Source organism: Charadrius vociferus, unplaced genomic scaffold (genome assembly GCF_000708025.1).
Source record: "Charadrius vociferus isolate BGI_N301 unplaced genomic scaffold, ASM70802v2 scaffold650, whole genome shotgun sequence".
NCBI classification, from domain to species: domain Eukaryota; kingdom Metazoa; phylum Chordata; class Aves; order Charadriiformes; family Charadriidae; genus Charadrius; species Charadrius vociferus.
Window position 1 is genome coordinate 2,841,167 of NW_009646736.1, and position 14,818 is coordinate 2,855,984.

At 38.3% G+C, this 14,818-nt stretch overlaps 1 protein-coding gene across 1 annotated transcript in view; it reads left to right on the forward strand.

Annotated features, from left to right (window-relative positions):
• ACSL3 (acyl-CoA synthetase long-chain family member 3) overlaps positions 1-12,584 on the forward strand; it is a 31,164-nt gene extending 18,580 nt beyond the window's left edge. The window contains exons 8-14 of the mRNA XM_009889666.1: positions 465-604; positions 1,324-1,496; positions 2,586-2,660; positions 3,663-3,854; positions 4,731-4,845; positions 9,476-9,633; positions 11,867-12,584. Coding sequence (XP_009887968.1) covers positions 465-604; positions 1,324-1,496; positions 2,586-2,660; positions 3,663-3,854; positions 4,731-4,845; positions 9,476-9,633; positions 11,867-12,030 — 1,017 coding nt within the window. The 3' untranslated portion in view covers positions 12,031-12,584. The remainder of the gene's footprint in view (positions 1-464; positions 605-1,323; positions 1,497-2,585; positions 2,661-3,662; positions 3,855-4,730; positions 4,846-9,475; positions 9,634-11,866) is intronic.
• Positions 12,585-14,818: the final 2,234 nt, after the last annotated feature.

Below are 14,818 nucleotides of genomic sequence, written 5' to 3' on the forward strand. Positions count from 1 at the left end.
TTGGACTAGATGGCCTTTAAAGGTCCCTTCCCACCCAAGCTAGTCTATGATTCTATGATCATCTAAATAAAAAAGGGAGAACCTTCGATGTTAAGATAGCTTAAAAGAGTATTTTTTGGTATTTATTTGTATGTTGGGGATAAACATTTATTATATGAGTGTCAACATTTTTCAAAGTTTAAATAGCTATGGTGATTGGATTGCCATTTTAATTCGTCATTTATTGTTCATTATAGTAAATTAATGGAATCAAGATAGTTGGCAGCAGGGAGCTTGGGGTTAACTAGTGCTCCTGGTTAGATGTTTCTGTGAACATCTTGCTATCTCTTAGCAATGGAAGAGGAAGCGACCTGGGCGTGGGTTGCCATCTGAAATGTACTACAATTTCTAGATTATGATCCTTTTTGTGGTACTAAACTTAGGATTTCTGCTTTGAGTTAAAGTTAATCTTTTTATGTAACTAGGAAATTATGGATCGGATCTACAAAAACGTCATGAATAAAGTGAATGAAATGACAAGTTTCCAGCGGAATCTATTTATATTGGCCTACAACTACAAAATGGAACAGATTTCCAAAGGTTACACAACCCCTCTCTGTGATAGGTAATTTTAACTTTATTTTTAACGGCACCAAAAAAATGCTTATCAAAGTCTTACCACATGAGCAATATCTATTTTTTTTTTGTGTGTACTTCTCTTTGTTTTAATGTTGATGCTTTGAACATGAAACAAGTCTATAATTAAGCATAAATTGAATCAACAAATCTGTAGTTTGTGTGATTGTTTTAAATGTCTGTGATATAATTTGAGTGTTATTTAACTTGAAACTGGTTGGAGTTTGCAATATTCATTGCATTATTTTCATTGGGACTCTAATTATGGATTTATACAATTTTTGGGTAAGGTGGGAAGTCTTCCTATAGATAACTGCAGACTTCGCATTTTCACAGAAGTCAGTTGTAGAATACCTCAAGTTGGAAGGAACCCATAAGGATCGTCGAGTCCAACTCCCAGCTTTAGTGAGACTGAAGGATAATATAATTGCAAAATTTATACATCTTATTTAAATTATTTTTGAGGAGAAAATCACAGAACTCTACTGTCTCACTAAATCTACGTTCTCAAAACATTTTACCCATCTTCAGATCTTAAAAATCTGTGCTTGTGTTTTTGAAAATTTAAATGTGCTCCTTCAAGGTTTTCCTTGAATGCCGTAAAAGTTTATTTGAAGATGATGAAAACTTCCAGTTCAGATACAAAATTAGGTGCTCTCCTGTTTTGTTTTTAAGCAACAAATATATACTCTTATCTTTGCGTTTTAGCCTTATTTTCCGGAAAGTACGAATGCTGCTAGGTGGAAAAATCCGCATCCTGCTTTGTGGAGGAGCTCCGCTGTCTGCAGCAACTCAGCGGTTTATGAACATTTGTTTCTGTTGCCCTGTAGGACAGGGGTATGGACTAACTGAATCAGCTGGAGCTGGAACGATCACGGAAGGTTGGTGTCGGTGCATCCCACTGCGTGCTGTGATCCGTGCTGAGTGCTCTCTGTCGGTCCTCTCTGACAGTCTATTAATTTGGTGTATGCCACCAAACGTAACTGGGGAGTCCTGGGAATTGCTTGTAATCATAAATGTATAAAACAGTAGGAGTACTAATTTTGACACATTGTGCTAAAGTTGGTGACCTACACAGAAAATAAATGTTCTCATCTGTGATAGAGAAACCTGTAATAGTGTGAATGGGATCTTGGCATTATTGCAGTTACCAGTTGAACTGAATACATTATTTCTGATTTTGTTGAGTATATTGAGACATTAGGAAAATAAAAAAAAATGGAATGCAAAAGCCTGCCCCAGATTTTAATTTTATATAACAGAACTTAATGGTTTCAGTTGCCTTTTAGCCCTAAAATTTCACATGTATTCCATGGTGGCAGAAACAGTCAGAGCTGCTATTTTTTGGCAATGGTGTGGTCTACCTAGGAATTGTATGAGGAGTATCTGCAGTTCAGGGCTAGATTATGCCGGATTGTAGAACTTGTATTATGTGCCCTGGTGATCCACAGACTGCTGTGGTGTGGTTCTTATTCCAAGAGATGTTTGGAAATGGCTTCTTTAGTAACTTGGGAGTGGGGGGAAGTGGAACATGTAGTCTCCAGTGATGCTCTTTTGGGAAGGTGCCCAGATGTAGAAGCGTTTGGGATTGAGACTTCGGGAAAGTGAATCAAAATACAGATTCTCTGAATTGCTATGAAATATTGCTACTTATTTCAGAGTCCAGCAAACACTATTTAAAGTATTTGTGCCACTGCTGAAGTGTGATCCACATAGACAGCTTACTGTCAAAGCTGTTTTGATATGACTGGAGGTATCTATAAATACAGCCATCTCTTCTCTTTGCAGGATAAGGATTTCATTTGCATTACCTTGATAGACCCATTGGTTTTCTTGGAAATTCTGTTCTATGAATTCAAGTTCAGAAATACATAGCAGTTAATTTTTACTAAATGAGATTCATGACAGCGAAGATTTCTCTAACTCTGTTTTAAATTTTTTTCTGAAAAATGCTCTTTTTTAAACTCTAGTTTGGGACTACACTACAGGGAGAGTGGGAGCGCCTTTGGTCTGTTGTGAAATCAAGTTAATGAACTGGGAAGAAGGTGAGAATTTCTGTATTTGATTAAATTATGATGTGTTTGTAAGAGCTTCATATAGCTATTTTTCTACTGGGCTTTGCTCAGTAGGAGTAATTAGAAGACTGTTTCTTGGCTTTTTGAATTTTAAATACTACTTTTACGTATAAAAGTTTGATCTTGGGGAGAAAAAAGTTAAAATAAATTCCTTACCGTTTTTTAAACTTACAAATATCTAGACAGAAGCTATCAATGTGAGTGGTGTTTTGACTAGGTTGTATTATCATTCTCTTTGGCTTTACTATTTCTTTTATTCCAGTCACTATAATTGGGTGTGCATATTGTGTAAATGTGTATTGTACCTCGGAGCTAGATCAGTATTCTTGCAGGACAGGGTGCAGGTCTTATATGTTGTGTCATAGAGCTGCTGGATTCAGGAGACTTCAACTGCAGCACATGCGCAATACCTTCTGTTGTCATTAAGAAATTACTTTTAAATAGTCTTCATAATATTGTTGTTAATAAAAATCGTTAAAAAATTGGTAGATGGAATGGAAGCTTCATGAATCCTATGTAAAATATATTTAGTGACGTTTAAAATGTATTTAGGTGATTTCCTTTCACTGTAGGCTTTTGAGTATTGTAGAGTAGAAACACCTGATACTTAAGGGTGTTTTGGGCTAATGTGAAACCTTGTAGCTTGCTTTCTTAAAATGAGGCAAAATTTATCTTTTTTTAGAGCCTGCATAAAACTGGTAGAGCATGTTAGTCGCGGCAGAAAGATTGCATAGAGGTGGCATTTGCCCTGTGTGTGTGAATTTCGCTGTTTGTAAACACACATTAAATAGCTGTTTATATGCTGCAAAGAACTGGAACCACCTCTTCTTGTACTGAACTACTTAGGCAAGTGGGAACTTTGCCTAACGACTTACTAAAGTGTTCAGTTCTATATTTTAATAGTAAAATTAATAGGCGTTCTTGCTTTGAAATGTATTGTAATTCTTGTTAACTTAAACTCCGTACTTTTAGGTGGATATTACAACACTGATAAACCATATCCTAGAGGTGAGATTCTTATTGGAGGACAAAATGTGACTGTAGGTTACTACAAAAATGAAGTACGAACCAAGAAAGATTTCACTGTTGACGAGAATGGGCAGAGGTGGCTCCATACTGGAGACATTGGAGAGTTTCATCAAGATGGATGTCTAAAAATTATTGGTGAGTTAATAAATTCAGGTGAACATATATATACACATTTTTGATTAGCCAGAAAAAATATCTCTCTATCTTGGCATGCAGTCTAAAGCCCTACCATGTATCTTAGGGAAATTCATATATGTTAACGTAAAATTGATTGTGTGTTTTAAAAGCTGATTTTTAAAACGATTGCTTCCTTTTGCAACAGTCTTAACATTGACTCCACTCTGTTAGTGAGACTGGGTAGTAATTAGAGAGTTAAATGTAGGCTAACTGAGCTAGATAAGCTGCCTTAGATTTTATAATCTACACAAAGCAGCAGGAAGGTAATAACCAAGGAGAGGTACTCCTGGCCACCATCACAGCTAGCTGGGTAAGGCTCTGTAGTCACCTTTGCTTTCTTTGGCCCGTGTACAATAAGCTCAAGTAATTTGGGCTTAATTTTCGGTTCCTATTGTTGTGTTTCAAATAACAGATGGACAGTTGCTCTTTAAATATAGATTTTGCCTGGGAATAAATAACAAAATGTCACCAAATGCTGTGTTTCCTGCCTTAAGCGTCTGGACCAGACAGCACAAAATGTTGTGCTTCTGGCCAAATACTGGCTTTTGCATAATCTTGGTTGTCTTCAATTCACATGCCCGTCCAGTCATATAGGAGATGTTCTAAAGACGGGAGATGCATGGGATCAAAATGTGTGCCTCATGTTTAAGTGAGGGGCAGATTGAAAAAATGCCAAGTCCAAAAACGTGATATTAAAAGTTTCTGGTACATTCACCAAATGTGAGTCAGCTTATACCTTTTGGCATTTGTACATACTTTTCAGAAAAGTATAAAATCAGGGTCTAAAGTTTTGTGTTCCGTAATTAATGTTTAATTCCTTTTTTCCCTCAATAGATCGTAAAAAAGATCTTGTAAAACTCCAGGCAGGAGAATATGTTTCTCTTGGCAAAGTAGAAGCAGCTCTAAAGAATCTTCCACTGGTAGATAATATTTGTGCATATGCAAGCAGGTAAGAGGCAGCTGATATTTTGTTATTGTTGTATTCTTTGTCTGTCCTATTGAAGCCGTAAGCAAAATTTTTGCCACTCAATGTGTGAATTTTTTTAAACCAGTTCAAAAAGGGTTTTACTTATAATACAGTGGAATAACTTGCTCTATCAGAACCAAAACATCTGAAACGTATGTTTTTATTTTTCCATTCCCCTGTTTTTCATCATTTGTTGGAAAACGCTAAGAATGAATCTCTTTTTTTCATTCCCTTTCCGTCAATCTGAAAAGCAGCTAAGCTCTGACTGCATCACTCAAGCACTTTAGAGATTATTACCTATATAGAAGCCCTGAGACACCTTGTTCCTTGCTGTTTTTATCTGTGATGTGTTCTTCAGAGGAAGTACTGTTGTACTTTGGAGGAAGGCGGGGGGGGAACCATCAACAGCCCAGAAGCTGTTTTGCGCATTAAAGATGCTTTTCTTTAACCCCTGCAGTACACTAGCAGAAGCTTTGAAGCTTGAAAGAATACACTCTGTAAATACTATGCAAACACTCAATTAATAAACAATGATCAGATGTTCTTTCTATTTGCTTTCTAAGTGCGCTGCCAAATTAGGCATATAAGGGTTTAAATTTCTATTTCTAGAATTTCCTACCTGTATATGATATAGACTTAAATGTATAAATATACTTCAGGTGGTCGTTGTTTCTTGTCATTTTGATATTTGGAAGGTCACTTTAGAGCTTCTGAATGATTAGAAATATTCTGATTTCCTGTATGGCCAAAAATGCCCTACTTGATAACTTTGATGGAAGGAGGCCAGGACAAGCATACCAGAGAATTGCTCAGTGGTAATTAAACAGAAAATTAACTTTTGGTTTGTTCACCTGGTTCTCTATGGTATTTTTTGTGTGTGTTAACTAATGGCAGTCATCCTGTAACTTCAGTGGTGACAGTTTTGGATCAGTAGGCTAACACGCATCGGGCATGCCACTGCTGAGAAAACTTCCGTTATATTAGGCTTTATTTGTGGTTTTGATGTGTTGGGCAAGTCTCATGTTTGCTTGCTTTGGCTGCCTGAGATTACTTGCCGTTCTGAGCACCCTCTGTAGTCTATGGAGAAAGAGGCTCCTACAGATGGTTATTTCTGCTGTTCTAGGGTTGAAGTTCACTCTTGGAATTGCATTATCAAACTGGTGTTAATTTTGCCAGGTCAGCATAACACTGGAGACTAAAATGCACTTGTCAGGCATTTGACTCTGATAGTCTGTGTCCTGTCTATTACTTAAACGTAGGAAAAACTATGAGTAATTTTTAAAGGTAACTTAAGAGTCCAAGTACATTGCAGATTGTTTTTCTGCTGCTGCTGTATTTCTTCCTAATACTTTCATGCGTGTAACTTGGCATAAATAGCTATGTAATACAGATTCTCTGGATGATTGTCCATATGCACATTTCATTGTGGATGTATACTCACCTCAGCAGTGTGAGCTCAGAGACTTTTTGTTAAGCAGTGCCCATGACCTGTCTTGCATCCTTGTCTATCCTTATACTTTGCCTGGGTGATCTCGTATGTAAAAGTCGTCCTTAATTTGTAGCTGTTTAACCTCCCACGTGCAAAAGTACGAGGAGGGCAGACTTTTACAAGTAAGTTAAATCTGTGATTTGACCTTAGATCTTGGGTTGCACATCTCCTCTGAATATGGTAGCAGGGAATCAAAACGGTTTGCACGATATCACTGCTTCAAAAGCTATAGTCACTGACCGCTGCAGACAAAATACTCAGTGAGATAAGGAATAAAATGTTTGAAAGCAATCATGATTAGAGCTCTTTCAGAGGGGGCTCCTACTGCTTTATCAGGACTTCACTCATTCAAAACGTATTCAGTAGATAAGAGTATCACATCAGGAGAATGAGTAGTTCAGTTACCTGAGGAATGAAAAAACGTGGCAAAAAAACCCAAGGGAGTTCTCAGCAGGACGCTCAAGGAGAGCTGATAAGGACCAGACTTCACAGAATAGAAATGGTGATATTGACGTGTAGTGCCACTGTAGATGTCTCTTACCATAGGTCTGAGAGCTGTATTCAGGTAGGATCTCAAGCACAGCAAGGGAATGGAAATTCCTAGTGTAGGAGAGATGTTTTGGCAAAATTTCTTAGCAGGGAGGAGGTGGTGAAGGAGGGTCCTGAGGACCAAATTCTGAAAATTTCTTCCTTCATGCTGTTATGACCTCCAAGACTGAAGAAGCCAGCAAATTCAAATGATCTGCAGAAGGAAAAGTAGCGTAGAGGGAAGTAGCTGCTCCAGAGAGAAGATGTAGTCTTCAGGATACTTCTCAAGACGAACAGTGCTTTAGCATTTGAACTGCAGCAAGTGAAGATTTAACTTAGTGGTACAGAATGAAAAATGACATGTTCCAGGAGCTGTCAGCTCCGAGGTGCTCTTTCCAGGAAAAAGCATAGTTGGATGAACCCATTTGTCCAGAGGAAGTATGCTTCTACTCAAGGGGCTGAATTTTAGATGAACCAAAAGTTTGAGGCTTACCCAGCCAGCTGATTACTTCTATATGCTGTTTATCCCCGGCGACGCAGGTAATATTGCTGGACATGACCTTAAGCGTGTCAAAAGCCTGCAGGAACCAGGGATGAAAGTGCCAGAATCCTTTGTGTTCTGGATGCCTTCATACATAATACATTTACATTACAGAGTAGACCCTAGATGAATTTACAAGGGTTCAGTACGGGGTATAGCACAAGTGTGTGTGAGGGGGGAGAATCAAAGGCAAAGACAGAAGGTGAGATGCAAGCAGTAAGTGATACTGAGGCTAGTCTGAAGTCTTTCTGTAAGTACATTCTCAGTAAGAGAAAAATGGGAACGGTTTCAAGTCAGCCAACAGGCAGAGCTTGTCAACAGATGATGCCAGGGCAGCCTGTGTTTGTAGTGGACTTCTATGCAGTCTTCACAGCTGCTGTCAGATGCCCATTATAATTCATACCAGTAACAAAGGAGAAAATTGCCATGTACAGTAACCAAAAGGGTGTTTAGACTTGGTATTTTAAAATTATCTCGGAGACCTTAAAGGATAAACCAAAGTAATCTTCATACTGAGGTTAAGGTTCTGTATTCTGCATTAATGATCTCTCTGGTGAAAGAGAGAGTTGAAAAGATTTAAGAAATCTGTATATGGTTAAGGTGAGACAGGACCAAAGGGACAGTGGAGGACAGGATTAGAATTCAGAGCAAGCTTGATTAGGTGGGGATTTGCTTGAAAACAGAGGTCAGTTTGAAGAGAGGAAATATGAATTAAACTTACACCTAAATAAACTGCAAAAATACAGCTGGTAGCAGTTCTGTAGGAGCTGACATGAGTGAACAAGTACCGTGCTGTTATAAGAAGGTAAATAATGTGGCATAATCAGATGTATAGCCTACAAGGTGCGCAGTGATCATTTTGCTCTACCAAGCATTAAAGGGTCTGAGTTCCACGTGGATCGCTTCAGAAAAGGTGGACCTATTGAAAAGAGTCCAGGAAAAAAATGGGCAGAGATCTCTGATGCATGACTTAGAAGAAAAGGGCATTGCTTAAATTCCTAAAGAAACTTGAGAAAGGAAGGAAGACTAAAAAGATGAGAAGGAAAAAAAATAGTAACAGTCTGTGCACAAATACATGGCTTCTGTGGAAAGGAGAGGAACGTCTGACTGTTTGCTGTATGAAAATACAAGTGATGTAAACTGCAGAGAGGATGAGTCAGGAATAGCCGTCAGGAGCAGCTTGCCAGTGCTGAAAGTAATGGAGCATTGGTATCTGCCTGATGTTTAAGAACGGGTTAGACAAACCCTGTTAGATGTAGCTGACCTTGCTTCAATGCAGGTGAATGAATTGGATGATCTTCTGAGATCCCTTTCAGCTCTGATTCTGGTGTCTGCTCTGTTAGAATGTGTGGTGCTGCTATGTGAAGTTCTGTTCATGTTTTCTCTAAACTTTACATCATCTCAAAAATCTTGAATACCTCTTTCAGGGTGAATTGTGCTTCAGTGTTTTCCAAAGACTTTGAGATCACAGCTTCATACATTCTAGGCATGTCAGGAGCAGACAAAGAGTGCCAACAATAGAGTGAGTGTATGGACAATCGCTTGAAAGAGAAGTCACTTCCCTTACAGAAGCAGGCGTTCTTTGAGATGTGTTGTGCATATGCTCATTCCACAACTGCTCCCCAACCCCTCTTCACTGCAGTCCTCTACTCCTCTACAGTAACTGGATTCTGCAGTTGAGAGGAAACTGAGGTAGGGAAGCCGCACACCAGTCTTCATATCGGGATGCAAAACATGAGGAGAGGCAGGGCGCAGTGACATCGTATGGGTACTGCTTCCCCAAAGCTTTGAGCGTGAGGCACAGTGGAATATGCATATGGACAGCACACCTTGAAGCAGTCCAGTTGCTGTAAGGTAAGTAGCTTCCCTTTCTACTTATTTTTAAGCAGGCAAAGGTAATTTGTGTACCATTTCAGAAAGATTATCAGGTGAACAAAAGCCAACTGTTAAGAGCAATATCTCTGTGTGAAGTGCAAACCCCCCAACTTGAAATGTTACTTTTGAAGACTTGTTAACTTTACAAAATTCATACTAAAGTACATTATACTTCTCAGTTTCCATTCTTATGTCATTGGATTTGTTGTGCCAAATCAAAAGGAGCTCGCAGAACTAGCTCGAAAGAAAGGATTTAAAGGAACCTGGGAAGAGATCTGTAACAGTCCTGAGATGGAAAAAGAGGTACTGAAGGTGCTAGCTGAGGCTGCCGTGGCAGGTGAGTAGCTGGGTGGACGGTACTAACCTTGCGGACTGTAATGTCTGTGAAACAGATAAGCATAGGCACTAAAAACATTTCTTTGAGTATCTATATTTCATAGAACATACATGAAGTGAAATTTTCAAACGTAAAACCCAACAAAACATGAGTTGAGTCATTCCTTTTGGTTCCTGTAACTTATTTTTTTTGACCATGGCCAATAGCTGAGGAAAGAATATAAAACCAGGGAAAACTTAACAAGCTCAGTCAGTTCTTATATATGTGTGAGTGTATGTGTCTGGTGTTCTTAAGATGTCCTGTAGTATCTTTTTGGCCTTAGCTGCTGGTCCAAAAGAATGTGGGTCATCTGTAGATCCATGATAAGGGTGTTGGGTGTCATACAGTCTCACCTGCTGCGTACGTATGCATAGTTGAAATAAGCCCATGGTGACAGGGGCTCTCCTAGCTTCCAGTGCCTTCCATATAACGGATTTCCTAAACTGAAAGCAGGGTCTTTGTAGTTAATAATTTTCAGTAGACTTTTCTTCCATGAACTCTTCTAGTCGCATTTTAAAGTTATGTAAATATTCTGTATCAATATCCATACGATGTTTTGGTGGGGTTGCCCAGCTCAGCTATGTTCATGTGAAGAAATGCCTCCTGTTTTGTTTTAACCCTGCCACCTGCTAGTTCAGTGTGGTTCTGCCAAGCTCGTGTATGGGAAGAGGCAGTGAACAGTCACAATGGCAGTCGTGATTTTTTTCAGTGTCTATTATACTTCCCTCTCAGCTGTGTATCTTTCATGCTAATTGGTCATAGTCCATTTAGCTATTCTGGTGCAGAATTAAACAGTGGCGCAGTGATATTCTGTTTGTTCTCTCATAATAATTTCTGCCTTGTTTTTGCTTTTGACCATTAATAAGCACTGAGATTTTTTCATAAAGCTGTCAGTTACGACCACAGAATGTTTTTTTTTAAAATGGTCATTGTGGATGTTACACTGGTTTTTCATATGCATTTTCTTTTACACTTTTCTGCAATGAATGTTTTCTGCTGTCTGTTTTGCAGTTGCTCAGTATCATGATGCCCTTCTGCACCTTTTTGCAATTTGTCCTCATCTTTTCTACCCTGGATAACTTTAGGCTCGCAACAATCTTTGTCTTGTTAATCTTCATCTCTTGTCCGTATTACTTGTGAATATATTAAAGTCTGTGATTAGTGTATTTGCAGACTTCTGTTACAGGAGCACACTTTTATGACGACTGCAGCCTCAGTACTGCAGCAGACTTTTTTTTTCTCTGCCCCATGTCTCCAGTTCCTTTTTTTTCACTATGTGGAGCATATGGGCAGAGTCATTCTAAGAAGCTGCTGCGATGGAAAGCGTGTACGAAGTCCTTTTTCCTTTTCTTTTTTGTGCAGCACACGATTGATGAAGCGGAATATTTGATTTAATCCTAAGGCATTTTTACACATTTTGATGTTATTTTATACTGGGTTTTGTTTTTCACTTTGGTATCATAGGCTTTACTTTATTTTTAGTGCTAAATTGCAAAAAAACCCAAACAACCCCAAACCCAATGATTTACATCGAGGGGAGTAAAAGGTGCAGGAAAACCTAAAAATGGCAGATTGCACAGTATAATTATGCATTTGTGGAATTTTTTTTTTATTTAACTTGAAAATAGATAATTTTTTTTTAGTATTGCCCATCTGTTGATGACTTTTCTTAAGAGAGGTAAACCAAATAACTCCTGTCTGAAATCATAGCAGAAGCTCTTGCAAATGATAGTGTTTTGTGCTGACTTCTGTTTCAGCAAGGGGAACAGCTACCATATGAACTTCCTTTCCTTGAACAACTTAAGACTATCAGAAAAAAACACAATCCCCCCCGCCCTGTTCAAGCTTAAGTAGTATGGATTTTGAGCCTTTATCTCCAGAAGATGAGTATCATAAGACTGCTACAACAGTGTATATTTTGAGGATGTGGCTTGCATGCACTAAGGCTTTTCTGAAGTTAGGGAGCAGCACGGATACCCAAACAGCTGGGGTTTATGTCAATATTTTGGCGGGCCCTGGAGAACAGTTACTGGTGGATCCTGTCACTCTACTAAGTGACGACACGGGTTTTCAGAGCGACACATGGGGCTTTGTCATGAGCTTTTCTGTGGGAGAATACAGTTCCTCCTTTTGTGCTTAATTGTAGAAAAAGGGTTGCACTTACATTTTGTATTAAACATGTTTATTTTTGCAGCTAATCTGGAGAAGTTTGAAATACCGGTAAAAATTCGTTTGAGCCCTGATCCTTGGACCCCTGAGACTGGTCTAGTGACAGATGCATTCAAACTAAAACGCAAAGAGCTTACGGCATACTATCAAATGGACATCGAGCGAATGTATGGAAAAAATGTAAAATAATTATTTTTTTTTCTGCACCACTTTGCTACAATGAGCTTGGATCAAATAGGAAATACTTGAATTGCCTGTCTCAACACTTGAGATCAACACACAAAACCACCATTCATCATTTGCAGCTTCAACTGTTATTTCTGATAACATCGCCATGATGACTGGCAAGTCTAGTAAAACGTTACGGCAGCAAACTTGTGTCTGTCTCCTTTTTTTCCACTTTTCCCTGCTACCTTGTCAGTCTGTGGATTTTCCCGAGTCTTTTTGGGAAACCATCATTCTGAAGCCTCAAGTTTTTAAACATTTATAAATCCTGTATAATGTTTTATTTGTATCTTTAAAATTTGGATGTATATAGAGAGAACTTGGCTATATAAGAAATGGTTATACTGGGGGCCTTTTTTTACCTAATTATTTAAAGATAAGAAGGTATTGATGTTGTGACACTATGTACATTGAAAATGCTTTCATCGTTGAACAGAAGACCAGGTTATTTGCTGCTGTGCTGTTTTTCTGTGTAAAACTGGGGGAGAAAATGTTTGACATTCCAGCATGTGTAACACATTCAATATGTGCCTAATGGTTACTTTTATTTTTATCTGAAAATGAAAAGATGGTCGTGGCACAGCTCTGCATAAAGGCAGGTACTCTTGCAGGTGTTAATAATTAACGAGCTTGTTTAATACGAAAGATGCTTTTAACACAGCAGAAGTTAAACCTAAGAATAATCTCTCAAATACAGAAACTCCTTGTTTAAATAGCTCTTGAGCATTTCACCCCGTACTTGAATTGTGTAGAGCTAATAAGAACTCTCAGCGTTAATTTCACTTAACTCTTTGTAAATTTGACAGTGTCCTTTTAGCAGAGGGACTGTAACAGCTTTTGTCTTTTCTCATTAGGTTTGGACACTACACTGGGTTTGCTCTTTCATTGTTTGTGAAAGTCTGGCAAGACCCCTGTTCTGCCCTAGCTGCAACCCAAATCTTACGGGGGGGGATTTTTAAAGTCATGATGACAGTTATGTTCTCAGCTCACACAGTGCCTAGCTGCCCTTTGTGCCATTAAAAATCTCCCTTTAATTCTCTGTTCTTTGGTTTAGCGTGTTTGTGTTGTGGGTTTTTTTTCTTTAAAAACAGATATTTGAAGTGTTTGTCAGCCAGAGTTATTTATGTTACTTGGTTTGTTACACCCAATTCTTACTTTGGGAAGGAGTCTCAGTTTCTGTTTTACTATAAATATGTGAATATTGTTTCACGAACAATGGGGGATCTTTTACTCTTCAGTGAGAGTGTTTAGATTTTTCAGATGTAAATTTTATTTTCAAAATATTTCTCAAAAGAATACTTTAATCGGGGTTACATGAGAATGTGAAAAGACACACATTGGTCAACTTTGTTGATGGAACAAATATTAAAATGGCTTTAATTTGGAGATTATCCTCTCATGTGTATCATTTACTTGTAGTACTAATAATCAAGGTCTTGACGCTCACTTAGTGCCCTACTGTGGTAGCGTATAGCAATTCTGAACAGCAGTTTTGTGTAGGGGAAGGAGTTCCTGCTGTTAGCATTTGTGACATGGCAGTTTTGGGAGATACTTCATATGCAAATTCTCCTTTAAAAAAAAAAAAAGGAATATTATTTAAACTAACTCTTTCCATTGATTATAGAGAGCAGTTTCATAGGAGTCAAAATAGCCTATAGTCAGTTCATAGCACTGGAACAGGCTGCCCAGAGAGGTGGGGGAGTCTCCCACTCTGGAGACATTCAAAACCCGCCTGGACGCTGTCCTGTGTAACGTGCTGTAGGTGACCCTGCTCTGGCAGGAGGGTTGGACTAGATGATCTCCAGGGGTCCCTTCCAACCCTAACAATTCTGTGAATTCTGTGAAAAGTTGTCAGGTGGGTTCCCTGTACTTTATTCTGATGAAAGGATGAGAAGGTGTGTGCTGTATTTTATGTTACATTTACCATCTCTCCCCCTATTGATGGGTTTCCCCTGCTGCTGTCTGTGAAAAACTGTTACCATTTGGTGGATTTTGGTGTAACTAGTCGAATGGAAATATAAGCAACAAAGAGAAATCAGAACCGCATTTATGAGATTAATGCCTTCGGATATCCAGGTCATAAATTCAAACCTTCTGGCAAATAGAGGTAAAACTCATGTTGGAAAATGGCTGAAAAATCCGAATGTGGGAATTGCCAAGCCTGCAGGGAAGTGTCACGCCGTGTATTAGACATTGCTAATACTTAAATATGTATCTGTGCTTCATCAACTGGTTCTTAAATAGTTTGCACTCAGCACAGGGTGTACAATGTTCAAATATTTTTGTGTGTGATTTTTAGTGAAAATTAATAAATTGCTGAAGTACTTTGTATATCACCTGGTACATTGTGCAGCAGATTTAAGAAAATCTGCTTTTGGTTAATTCGGAAGAAATCTGAACTTAGTATTTTATTCTGCTAAGGTTTTAAATCTACTTTTGGATAAATTGCATAAATGAAAATTTTGAAATGGTTTGAAAATAGTAATTTTAATTTTTTTTTCTAATCCAGTCACAAGACTGGATTACAGTCTAACTGTGGGTTTGATTTTTACAGTTTGGTGTTTTTATATTTAAAATTGATGTCGATATATATAGTTCTTCCTTCTTTAGACATCAGATTCATTGTGGACGTTTATTTCTTCTGCGAAATGTGAAAATAAAGCAGTTCATTAATTTTAGCCTCAGCGTTGAAGCTAGGAAGACTTTAAAAATATTTGCGTGGGCCTAAAATATTCGTGATGAGTATGGTTTT